The 12,469-nt window shown below is 32.6% G+C and overlaps 2 protein-coding genes across 2 annotated transcripts; both read left to right on the forward strand.

The window, feature by feature from the left end:
* Nucleotides 1–419: 419 nt before the first annotated feature.
* On the forward strand, nucleotides 420–1,939 carry LOC134269060 (carbohydrate sulfotransferase 1-like; the record flags this gene model as incomplete). The annotated part of the gene is made up of 2 exons (XM_062751280.1): nucleotides 420–613; nucleotides 1,061–1,939. Coding segments are annotated over 2 exons (1,005 nt in total), but the record flags the coding sequence as incomplete, so codon positions are not given.
* Nucleotides 1,940–4,909: 2,970 nt separating this feature from the next.
* LOC134269071 (carbohydrate sulfotransferase 1-like) lies at nucleotides 4,910–7,068 on the forward strand. The gene is made up of 3 exons (XM_062751291.1): nucleotides 4,910–5,050; nucleotides 5,715–5,839; nucleotides 6,205–7,068. The coding sequence occupies exons 1-3, from the start codon at nucleotides 4,910–4,912 to the stop codon at nucleotides 7,013–7,015; spliced, it is 1,077 nt and encodes a 358-aa protein (XP_062607275.1). The 3' UTR covers nucleotides 7,016–7,068.
* Nucleotides 7,069–12,469: the final 5,401 nt, after the last annotated feature.

Genomic DNA, 12,469 nt, shown 5'->3' on the forward strand with positions numbered 1-12,469 from the left:
ATAATGATAGCTATTTTTAAGATTTTCTTTCGGCCATCTGGAAATAATCAAACTACATAGAAAATATTCTGAACTACCACTACCTAATTTTTGAATGCATGATTAAGTTATCAAATAGCAACAAATAAAGCAATAATATATACGGATAAAATTCTTCCTTTCAAAGACACCACAGACAATGTTTAATTGTAAAGAAAAAAGGACTTTAATCAGTATTAGATATTATTTTAAATGACGGATATAATTCAAGTTCATTATGAATTATTTTTGCACTCAATGCGTTTAAAAATATTTGCGTAATGCCAACAAACATCTGCAATATTCTTATTATGAGCCATTTATTCATAAAAAAAAATCTTATAAGTATAACTGGATCTCCATATACAAAGTTTATCACTCTTTTCACCTACTTTGTGTAAATTACAGATCCTCCATTAAACAGGAGGGCTCCAATTTTGCTACTAACATACTTGCGCAGTGGATCAACATTTACAGCTGACGTCATACAACAATCCCCGGATGTGTTTTATTTATATGAACCCCTCAAAGCTTTCACAGACCAATTTTATTTTACTCAGTCAAAATTATGTTCTTTTACAAACAAAGGATGCAGGTAATTTGTGTACATAGATTATTTTATTGTTAATTTTATTGTTAATAAATCACAGGAAAATACACATTTGTATTTCTATAATCGAAAAAAAAACTGAATTCATAATGAACATTTAAAAAAGTTTTCGATAAACAGTTACTTAAAGTCATACTTCGATTTTTTTGTTAATAAACACCAGAGAATATCATATATCAAGAATCATATATCAAGAATAAATTGCATATTGAAGACACAGTGCTAAAACTAGTCATATATTCCAACACTATAAGTGTCTTCTATGGAATAGAACCGCATATATAATCAATTGCATCAAAGGAAGACATTTCAATCAATTTGTAAATTATCTATATAAAGTAATGATACAAATAATAAGTTCTTATAATTTTAGTCTAATAATTTTCATTGTACATACGCCAATTTGTAAATTATAATTCTCTTCTTTTTCAGACTACCTAAAACAAAACTTGAAGATGGAAGTTATGTAGTGCGGAATATTTTAAACTTATTTTTATGCGATTTCCAGCAGGTTGATAAGCACATTCTACGAGTCATGACCATGCCATCTATGAGCAACACACAGGATCAATATGGCAATTGCTTAAAAAGTAAAAATGCCACTAATAAAGTTGAGTTGTGTACACGTAAATTGCAGGAGATGTGTGTCAACAAAAGTGTTTTTATAAAAACAATACGGCTCTCTATGGAAGTCGTCGCTCTTCTTCTTGAACTAGTTCCAGATCTGAAGGTCATACACCTGATCAGGGATCCGCGAGGGGTCATGTTTTCCCGATATCGAGGCCGCTTTGTGAATGACACAAATTTAAGAATGAGTGCCAAGTCTTTTTGTAATAGAATGCTGATGGATATCATGAGAAGTTATTATTTAAAGTTAAAATTTCCTCACAAGATAAAAACACAACTGTATGAATATCTGGCTGAAAATCCCTTGGAATCAATGTACGATCTGCATAACTTCACAAATACAAAAGTTTTACATTCTATGAAGTCATATGTGTATAATCATACGATGGCTGGCCAAACAAACAGAAAATATTATAATACTGTCCGAGGAAACTCTACAGTGACATCCATAACGTGGCGCATGCGCATGAAGTGGGAGGCTGTGCAAGTTATAGACAGCGAATGCAAGGAATTGTATGATCATGTTGGATTTATTCCATTTTCAAACAAGGCTCAGCTTACTAATTTATCATTCAAGACAAGGAAAAAAGAAAGTCCACTTTTTGAAAAATTTTAATTTTGTTTTCGTTTGTTTTTTATGAATTAAATTTCAATGAATGTATTTTAAATTGATTTTAATTATTTTTCCATGATGACGAAGTTCTTTATGGATGCTTCTGTTTCTTTCAATTATAAATTATCAAATACAATTTATCATTGAGTCCAATGCTGACTGACGTTTTTCATACTAATTGTTAGTCTATTGCATACACATGTACACTGAATTGTCGCCGGATTTTCCCATTATTTCCCGATCATGATAAGGAGCAACAGCGGGTGTTACTGGTCGGCAGGGGATGTTCACTCCTCCAACATCTTTATAACTATCAACTTCCAAGTACTTAAATATGTACAATAAAATTTGCTTTAATGAAACACTTTTGCAAATGATTGATAACAAGATAAGTACCTATATATCTTTATAACTATCAACTTCCAAGTACTTAAATAAGTACAATAAAATTTGCTTTAATGAAAGAAAGATATGGAGATAACGAACAGTATTCAATATCAAAGTCCATAAAACAATACAAAAATATACATATGAATACAAAAATAGGTCTGCTAATAACGGAGCGCTATTGGTTCCCATGTGAATTCCAATAGATTGTTGGAAGACCTGGTCACCAAAAAAAAAAAAAAAAAAAAAAAAAAAAAACACATAGATATTGTCAATCAGAAACTCGAGCATCTTCTTGATGTCAACTCCAGAGTACTTGTGTGTGCAATCAGAATCTTTTTTAACAAAATAATTTTGCAAATGACCAATGACCAGGTAAGTAAATTTACGAGTTCAATTTTTATTGAAGAAGCAGCTGTCAATGATATCAAAAAGCATGGATTTTAATTTATCGTGGGGGAATGGTTGTGTATAAAGTTGAAAAGTCGTAAGTTTTTAAGCTGTTGATTTTGGTAAAATCTTATGATTTCAAATTGTCCAAAAGTTCTTTGGAATTTTTTATTATCCATATCTGATTTACACCACTTTTCGAATATATTGTTGCACAGCAGTGTTCTTGAAGTTTTTCCTTCACTACTGTCATTATCTTAGTGAGGAGTAACGAAAGAGGCTTGGTTGAACTTTACTGGAACCCGCAATGTATCTTTGTTTGTAAGGATTCTTATGAAGTTTCGGAATCCAATATATATAAGGTAGTTTAAATTCATTTTGGCTCTGTGGAATATTAAAAAAATTCAAAACTGACATATGATTTTGAAGAATTTCTTCCTTAGACAGGGAAGTATGAGTATAAGTAGAAATGCCACTTGTAGAATTAAATCTTCTAGAATACAATTTATATAACGAGCCTTACAAGCTTTGTCGGCAGGGACCAGTACGTAATGATCATGTAATCTATCTAATTCTTTTTTCACTTCTGGTTTATTGAAGCACTTTTGCAAATGATTAATAACAAGTTAAGTAAATTGACGAGTTATATTTTTATTAAAATAAAAACAAAGCACCTGTCTATGATGTTAAAAACCATGGACTTCCAGTTTATCTAAGGGAATGGTTGAATAGAGTTTTGAAAAATCGAATAATAGAGGCAAATTGAAAACATAAGGAAAGTATAATTTCATAAAAGAATCAACACTTGAGCACCCCGAGAACCTTGACGCAGAGATGTTAATTTTAAAATCTTATTTCAAAATTCATTGAAATATCCACTCAACGACAATGCCAATAATTCGCAATAAAGTTTTTTTCTTTCACCAAAGAAAGTGGAAGAACATCAATGATTGCGAGCCTCGAAGCAAACCTGGACTCCCTAAGTAAGGGATCCCTTTGGCTGGTAATAAAATCAAAAAATTAAACTATACATCTATTTGACATGTATTTTTTACACTCATTAAAACATTAATAGAGTTCCATAAATTTTGGTAGAAGGGGGGGGGGGTTGATCACTTATACTAAATCAAAAAGTTGGAGATATTTAAATCGAAGGATCTTATGAACGTCTAAAGCAAACGACAACTTAAGGTTTGTTGGCAATTTCCTGACGTACACTAGAAAAGAAGGCAACTTTAAAATCTTCACTATTATAGTTTGCAGTTAAGTGTGAAGTTTTGCGTTACGTCACGATCTTTTTCGCCAGATGCTTCCAGCGTTAACAATTCACGTGATTGCTCAACATATATTATCAACATTGACACGGAAATAGTCTGTTGCACGAGCAACCATCAGGGATAAGAAGAAACTTCCAGTTGTAAAGCTTGCGGTTAGGAGGCGTGTACAATTTACCTTGAGCGCAGCTGTCAACTAGATCGTGACGTAACGTAAAACTTCACACTTAACTGCAAACAAATATAAATATCTTTGAGGAAAAAAAGTCCCTAGAATAATCAACAGTGAATGTAGTGACTGCTCATTGTTTTATGCTTGAAAACACGGATGGCTTTGGGGAAAATGAGAAGTTTAACATTTGCAATTTATTTCAACCTTTTTTACCTCTTTAAATGTTATAAAACTGATTACATCAGGCTCCTTCTTTGACATTCTACGCTGCCAGAATAAGGAATTTTCACAATCCCTTAGAGATTCTTGAGACACTGAGTTTAAAGATCAATTCTTTGAAATTTACGCTCTATCGAAATTTCCGAATTAAACATTCCATTACAGGAATGAGTTCATTAAAGATCCGCTGACAATCAATAGTTAAGTTAATAAAGAGAGAAAACCATATAAAGTGGAGCACTGCGGGGACGAAGATCCTTGTTTACCATTGAATTATGTGGTAAAGTAAAAATACGTTATGGATAGAAATGTTGAATAGATTCTATATAAATTATTGATATCTTGGGAAGATATGGAGACATTTCTATTATTACTTGATCGGAACTATTGTAGATCAGAAAAATACCAGCCGTGTCATTTCACCTCGGCTCTGCTGCATGGAATATTTGATTGGATAGAAGTATATAAATTTGGAATTATATAATTTTTAAAGATAATTTTACGCATTTAGAATTTAAAACTAAACAAATATGGAATTTTACTTTAACATTGCGTTTTAATGTTCTTTGTTAGAACACGAATCAAAAGAAAACATTCCAATGGAGAATGCAACGGAGAGTGTCAAAAATGACGTTTCTGGATATCGAAAAATTCATGGCTTCCTGTGTGTCGTTGTTTGCACAATAGGAGTCCTTCTTAACAGTGTTAATTTCTTAGCCTGGACTAGAAAAGTTCCAGCGGTATCCGATACCCTCCTCTCAACCTTAGGAGTGAGCGATGGTTTCTCGGTGTTATCATATTTAATATACAGTGTTTACTTCTTTATCGTCTCTGAACCGAATAAAAACATGTATCATTCACAAAATGGGATGTACTTGGTTATGATAAGTTTCCACGCCTTCCTAACTTTTCATATGTTCTCAAACTGGCTTACTCTCTCTTTAGCGATTATTCGTTATCTTCAAGTATGTAGAGGTTTTACTCAAAAAAGAATGTGTTCAATGAAAACAGCCAAATTTATAACATTCGTTGGTGTTATATCAACTGTCCTGGTAGCTTTGCCGTTTTATTTCTATTATGAAATCTATGACCTGAATGTTGAATCAACAAATCTGAGTGGATTTTGGATCAGAAAAACAGATTTTACTGCCGATCATTCCCATGAGTTCCAAATTCCTCTTTTATGGTTATATGGTGTAGTATTTAAATTGGTACCGTGTACCCTTATGATTCTTCTTAGTGGGAGTATGGTGAATTTCCTTCGTCGAGCAAAAAAGAGAAAAGACCTTCTGACGAATAGATCCATTTATCTAACTAACAGAAGAATTTCCATGGAATATAATAGAACTACTCTCATGCTTGTAACAATTGTTATGATATATGTTCTGTCTGAGACTCCCATAGCTATTTCGGCCTTTTTATCTGGCCTTCAGAGATCTGAAGGCCACTTATGAACCCCTCAAAGCTTTCACAGACCAATTTTATTTTACTCAGTCAAAATTATGTTCTTTTACAAACAAAGGATGCAGGTAATTTGTGTACATAGATTATTTTATTGTTAATTTTATTGTTAATAAATCACAGGAAAATACACATTTGTATTTCTATAATCGAAAAAAAAACTGAATTCATAATGAACATTTAAAAAAGTTTTCGATAAACAGTTACTTAAAGTCATACTTCGATTTTTTGTTAATAAACACCAGAGAATATCATATATCAAGAATCATATATCAAGAATAAATTGCATATTGAAGACACAGTGCTAAAACTAGTCATATATTCCAACACTATAAGTGTCTTCTATGGAATAGAACCGCATATATAATCAATTGCATCAAAGGAAGACATTTCAATCAATTTGTAAATTATCTATAATTCTCTTCTTTTTCAGACTACCTAAAACAAAACTTGAAGATGGAAGTTATGTAGTGCGGAATATTTTAAACTTATTTTTATGCGATTTCCAGCAGGTTGATAAGCACATTCTACGAGTCATGACCATGCCATCTATGAGCAACACACAGGATCAATATGGCAATTGCTTAAAAAGTGAAAATGCCACTAATAATGTTGAGTTGTGTACACGTAAATTGCAGGAGATGTGTGTCAACAAAAGTGTTTTTATAAAAACAATACGGCTCTCTATGGAAGTCGTCGCTCTTCTTCTTGAACTAGTTCCAGATCTGAAGGTCATACACCTGATCAGGGATCCGCGAGGGGTCATGTTTTCCCGATATCGAGGCCGCTTTGTGAATGACACAAATTTAAGAATGAGTGCCAAGTCTTTTTGTAATAGAATGCTGATGGATATCATGAGAAGTTATTATTTAAAGTTAAAATTTCCTCACAAGATAAAAACACAACTGTATGAATATCTGGCTGAAAATCCCTTGGAATCAATGTACGATCTGCATAACTTCACAGATACAAAAGTTTTACATTCTATGAAGTCATATCTGTATAATCATACGATGGCTGGCCAAACAAACAGAAAATATTATAATACTGTCCGAGGAAACTCTACAGTGACATCCATAACGTGGCGCATGCGCATGAAGTGGGAGGCTGTGCAAGTTATAGACAGCGAATGCAAGGAATTGTATGATCATGTTGGATTTATTCCATTTTCAAACAAGGCTCAGCTTACTAATTTATCATTCAAGACAAGGAAAAAAGAAAGTCCACTTTTTGAAAAATTTTAATTTTGTTTTCGTTTGTTTTTTTATGAATTAAATTTCAATGAATGTATTTTAAATTGATTTAAATTATTTTTCCACGATGACGAAGTTCTTTATGGATGCTTCTGTTTCTTTCAATTATAAATTATCAAATACAATTTATCACTGAGTCCAATGCTGACTGACGTTTTTCATACTAATTGTTAGTCTATTGCATACACATGTACACTGAATAAAATGTCGCCGGATTTTCCCATTATTTCCCGATCATGATAAGGAGCAACAGCGGGTGTTACTGGTTGGCAGGGGATGTTCACTCCTCCAACATCTTTATAACTACCAACTTCCAAGTACTTAAATATGTACAATAAAATTTGCTTTAATGAAACACTTTTGCAAATGATTAATAACAAGATAAGTACCTATATATCTTTATAACTATCAACTTCCAAGTACTTAAATAAGTACAATAAAATTTGCTTTAATGAAAGAAAGATATGGAGATAACGAACAGTATTCAATATCAAAGTCCGTAAAACAATACAAAAATATACATATGAATACAAAAATAGGTCTGCTAATAACGGAGCGCAATTGGTTCCCATGTGAATTCCAATAGATTGTTGGAAGACCTGGTCACCAAAAAAAACAAAAAACACATAGATATTGTCAATCAGAAACTCGAGCATCTTCTTGATGTCAACTCCAGAGTACTTGTGTGTGCAATCAGAATCTTTTTTAACAAAATAATTTTGCAAATGACCAATGACCAGGTAAGTAAATTTACGAGTTCAATTTTTATTGAAGAAGCAGCTGTCAATGATATCAAAAAGCATGGATTTTAATTTATCGTGGGGAATGGTTGTGTATAAAGTTCAAAAGTTCTTTGGAATTTTTTTATTATCCATATCTGATTTACAGCACTTTTCGAATATATTGTTGCACAGCAGTGTTCTTGAAGTTTTTCCTTCACTACTGTCATTATCTTAGTGAGGAGTAACGAAAGAGGCTTGGTTGAACATTTACTGGAACCCGCAATGTATCTTTGTTTGTAAGGATTCTTATGAAGTTTCGGAATCCAATATATATAAGGTAGTTCAAATTCATTTTGGCTCTGTGGAATATTAAAAAAATTCAAAACTGACATATGATTTTGAAGAATTTCTTCCTTAGACAGGGAAGTATGAGTATAAGTAGAAATGCCACTTGTAGAATTAAATCTTCTAGAATACAATTTATATAACGAGCCTTACAAGCTTTGTCGGCAGGGACCAGTACGTAATGATCATGTAATCTATCTAATTCTTTTTTCACTTCTGGTTTATTGAAGCACTTTTGCAAATGATTAATAACAAGTTAAGTAAATTGTTATATTTTTATTAAAATAAAAACAAAGCACCTGTCTATGATGTTAAAAACCATGGACTTCCAGTTTATCTAAGGGAATGGTTGAATAGAGTTTTGAAAAATCGAATAATAGAGGCAAATTGAAAACATAAGGAAAGTATAATTTCATAAAAGAATCAACACTTGAGCACCCCGAGAACCTTGACGCAGAGATGTTAATTTTAAAATCTTATTTCAAAATTCATTGAAATATCCACTCAACGACAATGCCAATAATTCGCAATAAAGTTTTTTTTTTCTTTCACCAAAGAAAGTGGAAGAACATCAATGATTGCGAACCTCGAAGCAAACCTGGACTCCCTAAATAAGGGACCCCTTTGGCTGGTAATAAAATCAAAAAATTAAACTATACATCTATTTGACATGTATTTTTTACACTCATTAAAACATTAATGGAGTTCCATAAATTTTGGTAGAAGGGGGGGGGGGGTGATCACTTATACTAAATCAAAAAGTTGGGGATATTTAAATCGAAGGATCTTATGAACGTCTAAAGCAAACGACAACTTAAGGTTTATTGGCAATTTCCTGACGTACACTAGAAAAGAAGGCAACTTTAAAACCTTCACTATTATAGTTTGCAGTTAAGTGTGAAGTTTTGCGTTACGTCACGATCTTTTTCGCCAGATGCTTCCAGCGTTAACAATTTACGTGATTGGTCAACATATATTATCAACATTGACACGGAAATAGTCTGTTGCACGAGCAACCATCAGGGATAAGAAGAAACTTCCAGTTGTAAAGCTTGCGGTTAGGAGGCGTGTACAATTTACCTTGAGCGCAGCTGTCAACTAGATCGTGACGTAACGTAAAACTTCACACTTAACTGCAAACAAATATAAATATCTTTGAGGAAAAAAAAAGTCCCTAGAATAATCAACAGTGAATGTAGTGACTGCTCATTGTTTTATGCTTGAAAACACAGATGGTTTTGGGGAAAAATGAGAAGTTTAACATTTGCAATTTATTTCATCCTTTTTTACCTCTTTAAATGTTATAAAACTGATTACATCAGGCTCCTTCTTTGACATTCTACGCTGCCAGAATAAGGAATTTTCACAATCCCTTAGAGATTCTTGAGACACTGAGTTTAAAGATCAATTCTTTGAAATTTACGCTTTATCGAAATTTCCGAATTAAACATTCCATTACAGGAATGAGTTCATTAAAGATCCGCTGACAATCAATAGTTAAGTTAATAAAGAGAGAAAACCATATAAAGTGGAGCACTGCGGGGACGAAGATCCTTGTTTACCATTGAATTATGTGGTAAAGTAAAAATACGCTATGGATAGAAATGTTGAATAGATTCTATATAAATTATTGATATCTTGGGAAGATATGGAGACATTTCTATTATTACTTGATCGGAACTATTGTAGATCAGAAAAATACCAGCCGTGTCATTTCACCTCGGCTCTGCTGCATGGAATATTTGATTGGATAGAAGTATATAAATTTGGAATTATATAATTTTTAAAGATAATTTTACGCATTTAGAATTTAAAACTAAACAAATATGGAATTTTACTTTAACATTGCGTTTTAATGTTCTTTGTTAGAACACGAATTAAAAGAAAACATTCCAATGGAGAATGCAACGGAGAGTGTCAAAAATGAAGTTTCTGGATATCGAAAAATTCATGGCTACCTGTGTGTCGTTGTTTGCACAATAGGAGTCCTTCTCAACAGTGTTAATTTCTTAGCCTGGACTAGAAAAGTTCCAGCGGTATCCGATACCCTCCTCTCAACCTTAGGAGTGAGCGATGGTTTCTCGGTGTTATCATATTTAATATACAGTGTTTACTTCTTTATCGTCTCTGAACCGAATAAAAACATGTATCATTCACAAAATGGGATGTACTTGGTTATGATAAGTTTCCACGCCTTCCTAACTTTTCATATGTTCTCAAACTGGCTTACTCTCTCTTTAGCGATTATTCGTTATCTTCAAGTATGTAGAGGTTTTACTCAAAAAAGAATGTGTTCAATGAAAATAGCCAAATTTATAACAATCTTTGGTGTTATATCAACTGTCCTGGTAGCTTTGCCGTTTTATTTCTATTATGAAATCTATGACCTGAATGTTGAATCAACAAATCTGAGTGGATTTTGGATCAGAAAAACAGATTTTACTGCCGATCATTCCCATGAGTTCCAAATTCCTCTTTTATGGTTATATGGTGTAGTATTTAAATTGGTACCGTGCACCCTTATGATTCTTCTTAGTGGGAGTATGGTGAATTTCCTTCGTCGAGCAAAAAAGAGAAAAGACCTTCTGACGAATAGATCAATTTATCAAACTAACAGAAGAATTTCCATGGAATATAATAGAACTACTCTCATGCTTGTAACAATTGTTATGATATATGTTCTGTCTGAGACTCCCATAGCTATTTCGGCCTTTTTATCTGGCCTTCAGAGATCTGAAGGCCACTTCTTCTATTTCCTCCTGTACTCTGCTGTTGGGGACATTTTAGACTTGATAACGGTTCTCAATGCCAGTGCCAATTTTTTTGTCTATATAACAATGTGTCATCAATATAGAAAACGTGTAAAAAGGCTCTTCAGATGGTGATATTCCCAGTGCTGTGTCCGCTCAATAGATCTCTACGAGACAATCAAACTATGGATTGATACACCTGTGTCTGGTACTCTGATATATTTGATTGAAAGCACTGATACGGTAGATGAAAAATGGTATACTTTCAATTAATTCCTTGGGATTTATTGAGATATTTCATTCAAAATCAATTTTTATGATATCCCAAAATGAGAAGGGTTTGTTTACGTTGCTAAATCAAAGTACAAATTTAACTTTTTTTCTATACATGATTAAATTACATGTATTATGTTTCGTTGGTGAAATTGTGATGTTTGATCAACTTTATATGCAATTTTGAATGAGAAATCGAAAAGCATTAATGTTGCTGGCAAAATTTTATCTAATAATTTTAACGACATTAACTTGTAGAAAGAAGAAGAAAAATATCATTTTAGAAATAAATGTCTTGTCGTCTTATATCATAATGCAATTTTAATCTCATTTTTCTTATAAATGATAAGTTTTAATTCTCCTGCATATGTGTGTTTTAGCTCGGCCGTACAAAGTCTAGAGAACCTTATGTAAAGGTTGTGTGTCTCTGGTTCATGTACAGTGTATGGGTTAATTTGCAAACACAAATCTTCAAAAATGCTTAATTCCATTCCATTTAGTCCAATTAAAAAAAAAGTTTCAGAAGTTACAATACATTGTGAAAGGTTCGATTTTTTACTTCAACAAACAGTGCTCACATGGTTCCTCGAAACAAAAAAAAAATATTTGCACATCTTATACTCCTTCTCCCCCTGTTCTATAGACCTTATTTCACATGATTCTTTTCATTAAGTGTGGCTTAAGCTGTATCTGAAAACACTCTTGAAAATAATACTTTAAGAAATTAAATAAAAAATAAATGAATAGGCTTCCTTTGAAATTAAAGTGCATTGACTGGAGCAGAATAACCCTGAGACTGTAACGACACTTCAAAAAGATCAAAATGACTCTTCAAACATTTTCAGTCTTATGCTCTTCAGTGATGGGTTGTAATTTATCCTCAGGCGAGCTCTACCCTGTCTGGAATACGTGTAAAATGAGTTATCAAGTCATAGAACAATCAATAACAATACCAAAATGATGAAGAAATGTTGTAGTTTTATACCAGAAATGGCAATCAGAAACTGAGGACTTAATTGAATTCGGAATATGGAGATAACGAATAGTTCTTAAGCTCAAAAGTCCATTTAAACAATAAAATTAGAAGCAAAGAAAACATGAACTTCTTAAAAATCAAACGTGGATCAGGTACCATGAAGGAGTAAGCATCTTGTGCCGACCGGTCACATCCGCCGTGTGCCCCTGTCATGATTGGGAAATAACGGGAAATTTAAAATTCGTAGTGTGTAAATAGTTGTGTAAGAAATAGTGCGAAAAAGGTCAGTCAATATTTGACTTAATGAAAGATCGTATTTGCTGACAAGGTCACTGTATCGATAATAGAACTTACAAAAAGATGACTTTAAAGGAGAAAT

This window comes from Saccostrea cucullata, unplaced genomic scaffold (genome assembly GCF_032062105.1).
Source record: "Saccostrea cucullata isolate Sc308-1 unplaced genomic scaffold, CSIRO_AGI_Scuc_v1 ctg15020, whole genome shotgun sequence".
Taxonomy (NCBI): domain Eukaryota; kingdom Metazoa; phylum Mollusca; class Bivalvia; order Ostreida; family Ostreidae; genus Saccostrea; species Saccostrea cuccullata.

What these genes read in the sequence shown, in the direction of transcription:
- LOC134269071 (XM_062751291.1), top strand. Translation starts at nt 4,910, where the DNA reads ATGGAGAATGCAACGGAGAGTGTCAAAAATGACGTTTCTGGATATCGA. An exon ending in GGACTAGAAAAGTTCCAGCG is followed by an intron (nt 5,051 to 5,714) that starts GTATCCGATACC and finishes AGACTCCCATAG; the next exon opens with CTATTTCGGCCTTTTTATCT. An exon ending in TTTACAAACAAAGGATGCAG is followed by an intron (nt 5,840 to 6,204) that starts GTAATTTGTGTA and finishes CTTCTTTTTCAG; the next exon opens with ACTACCTAAAACAAAACTTG.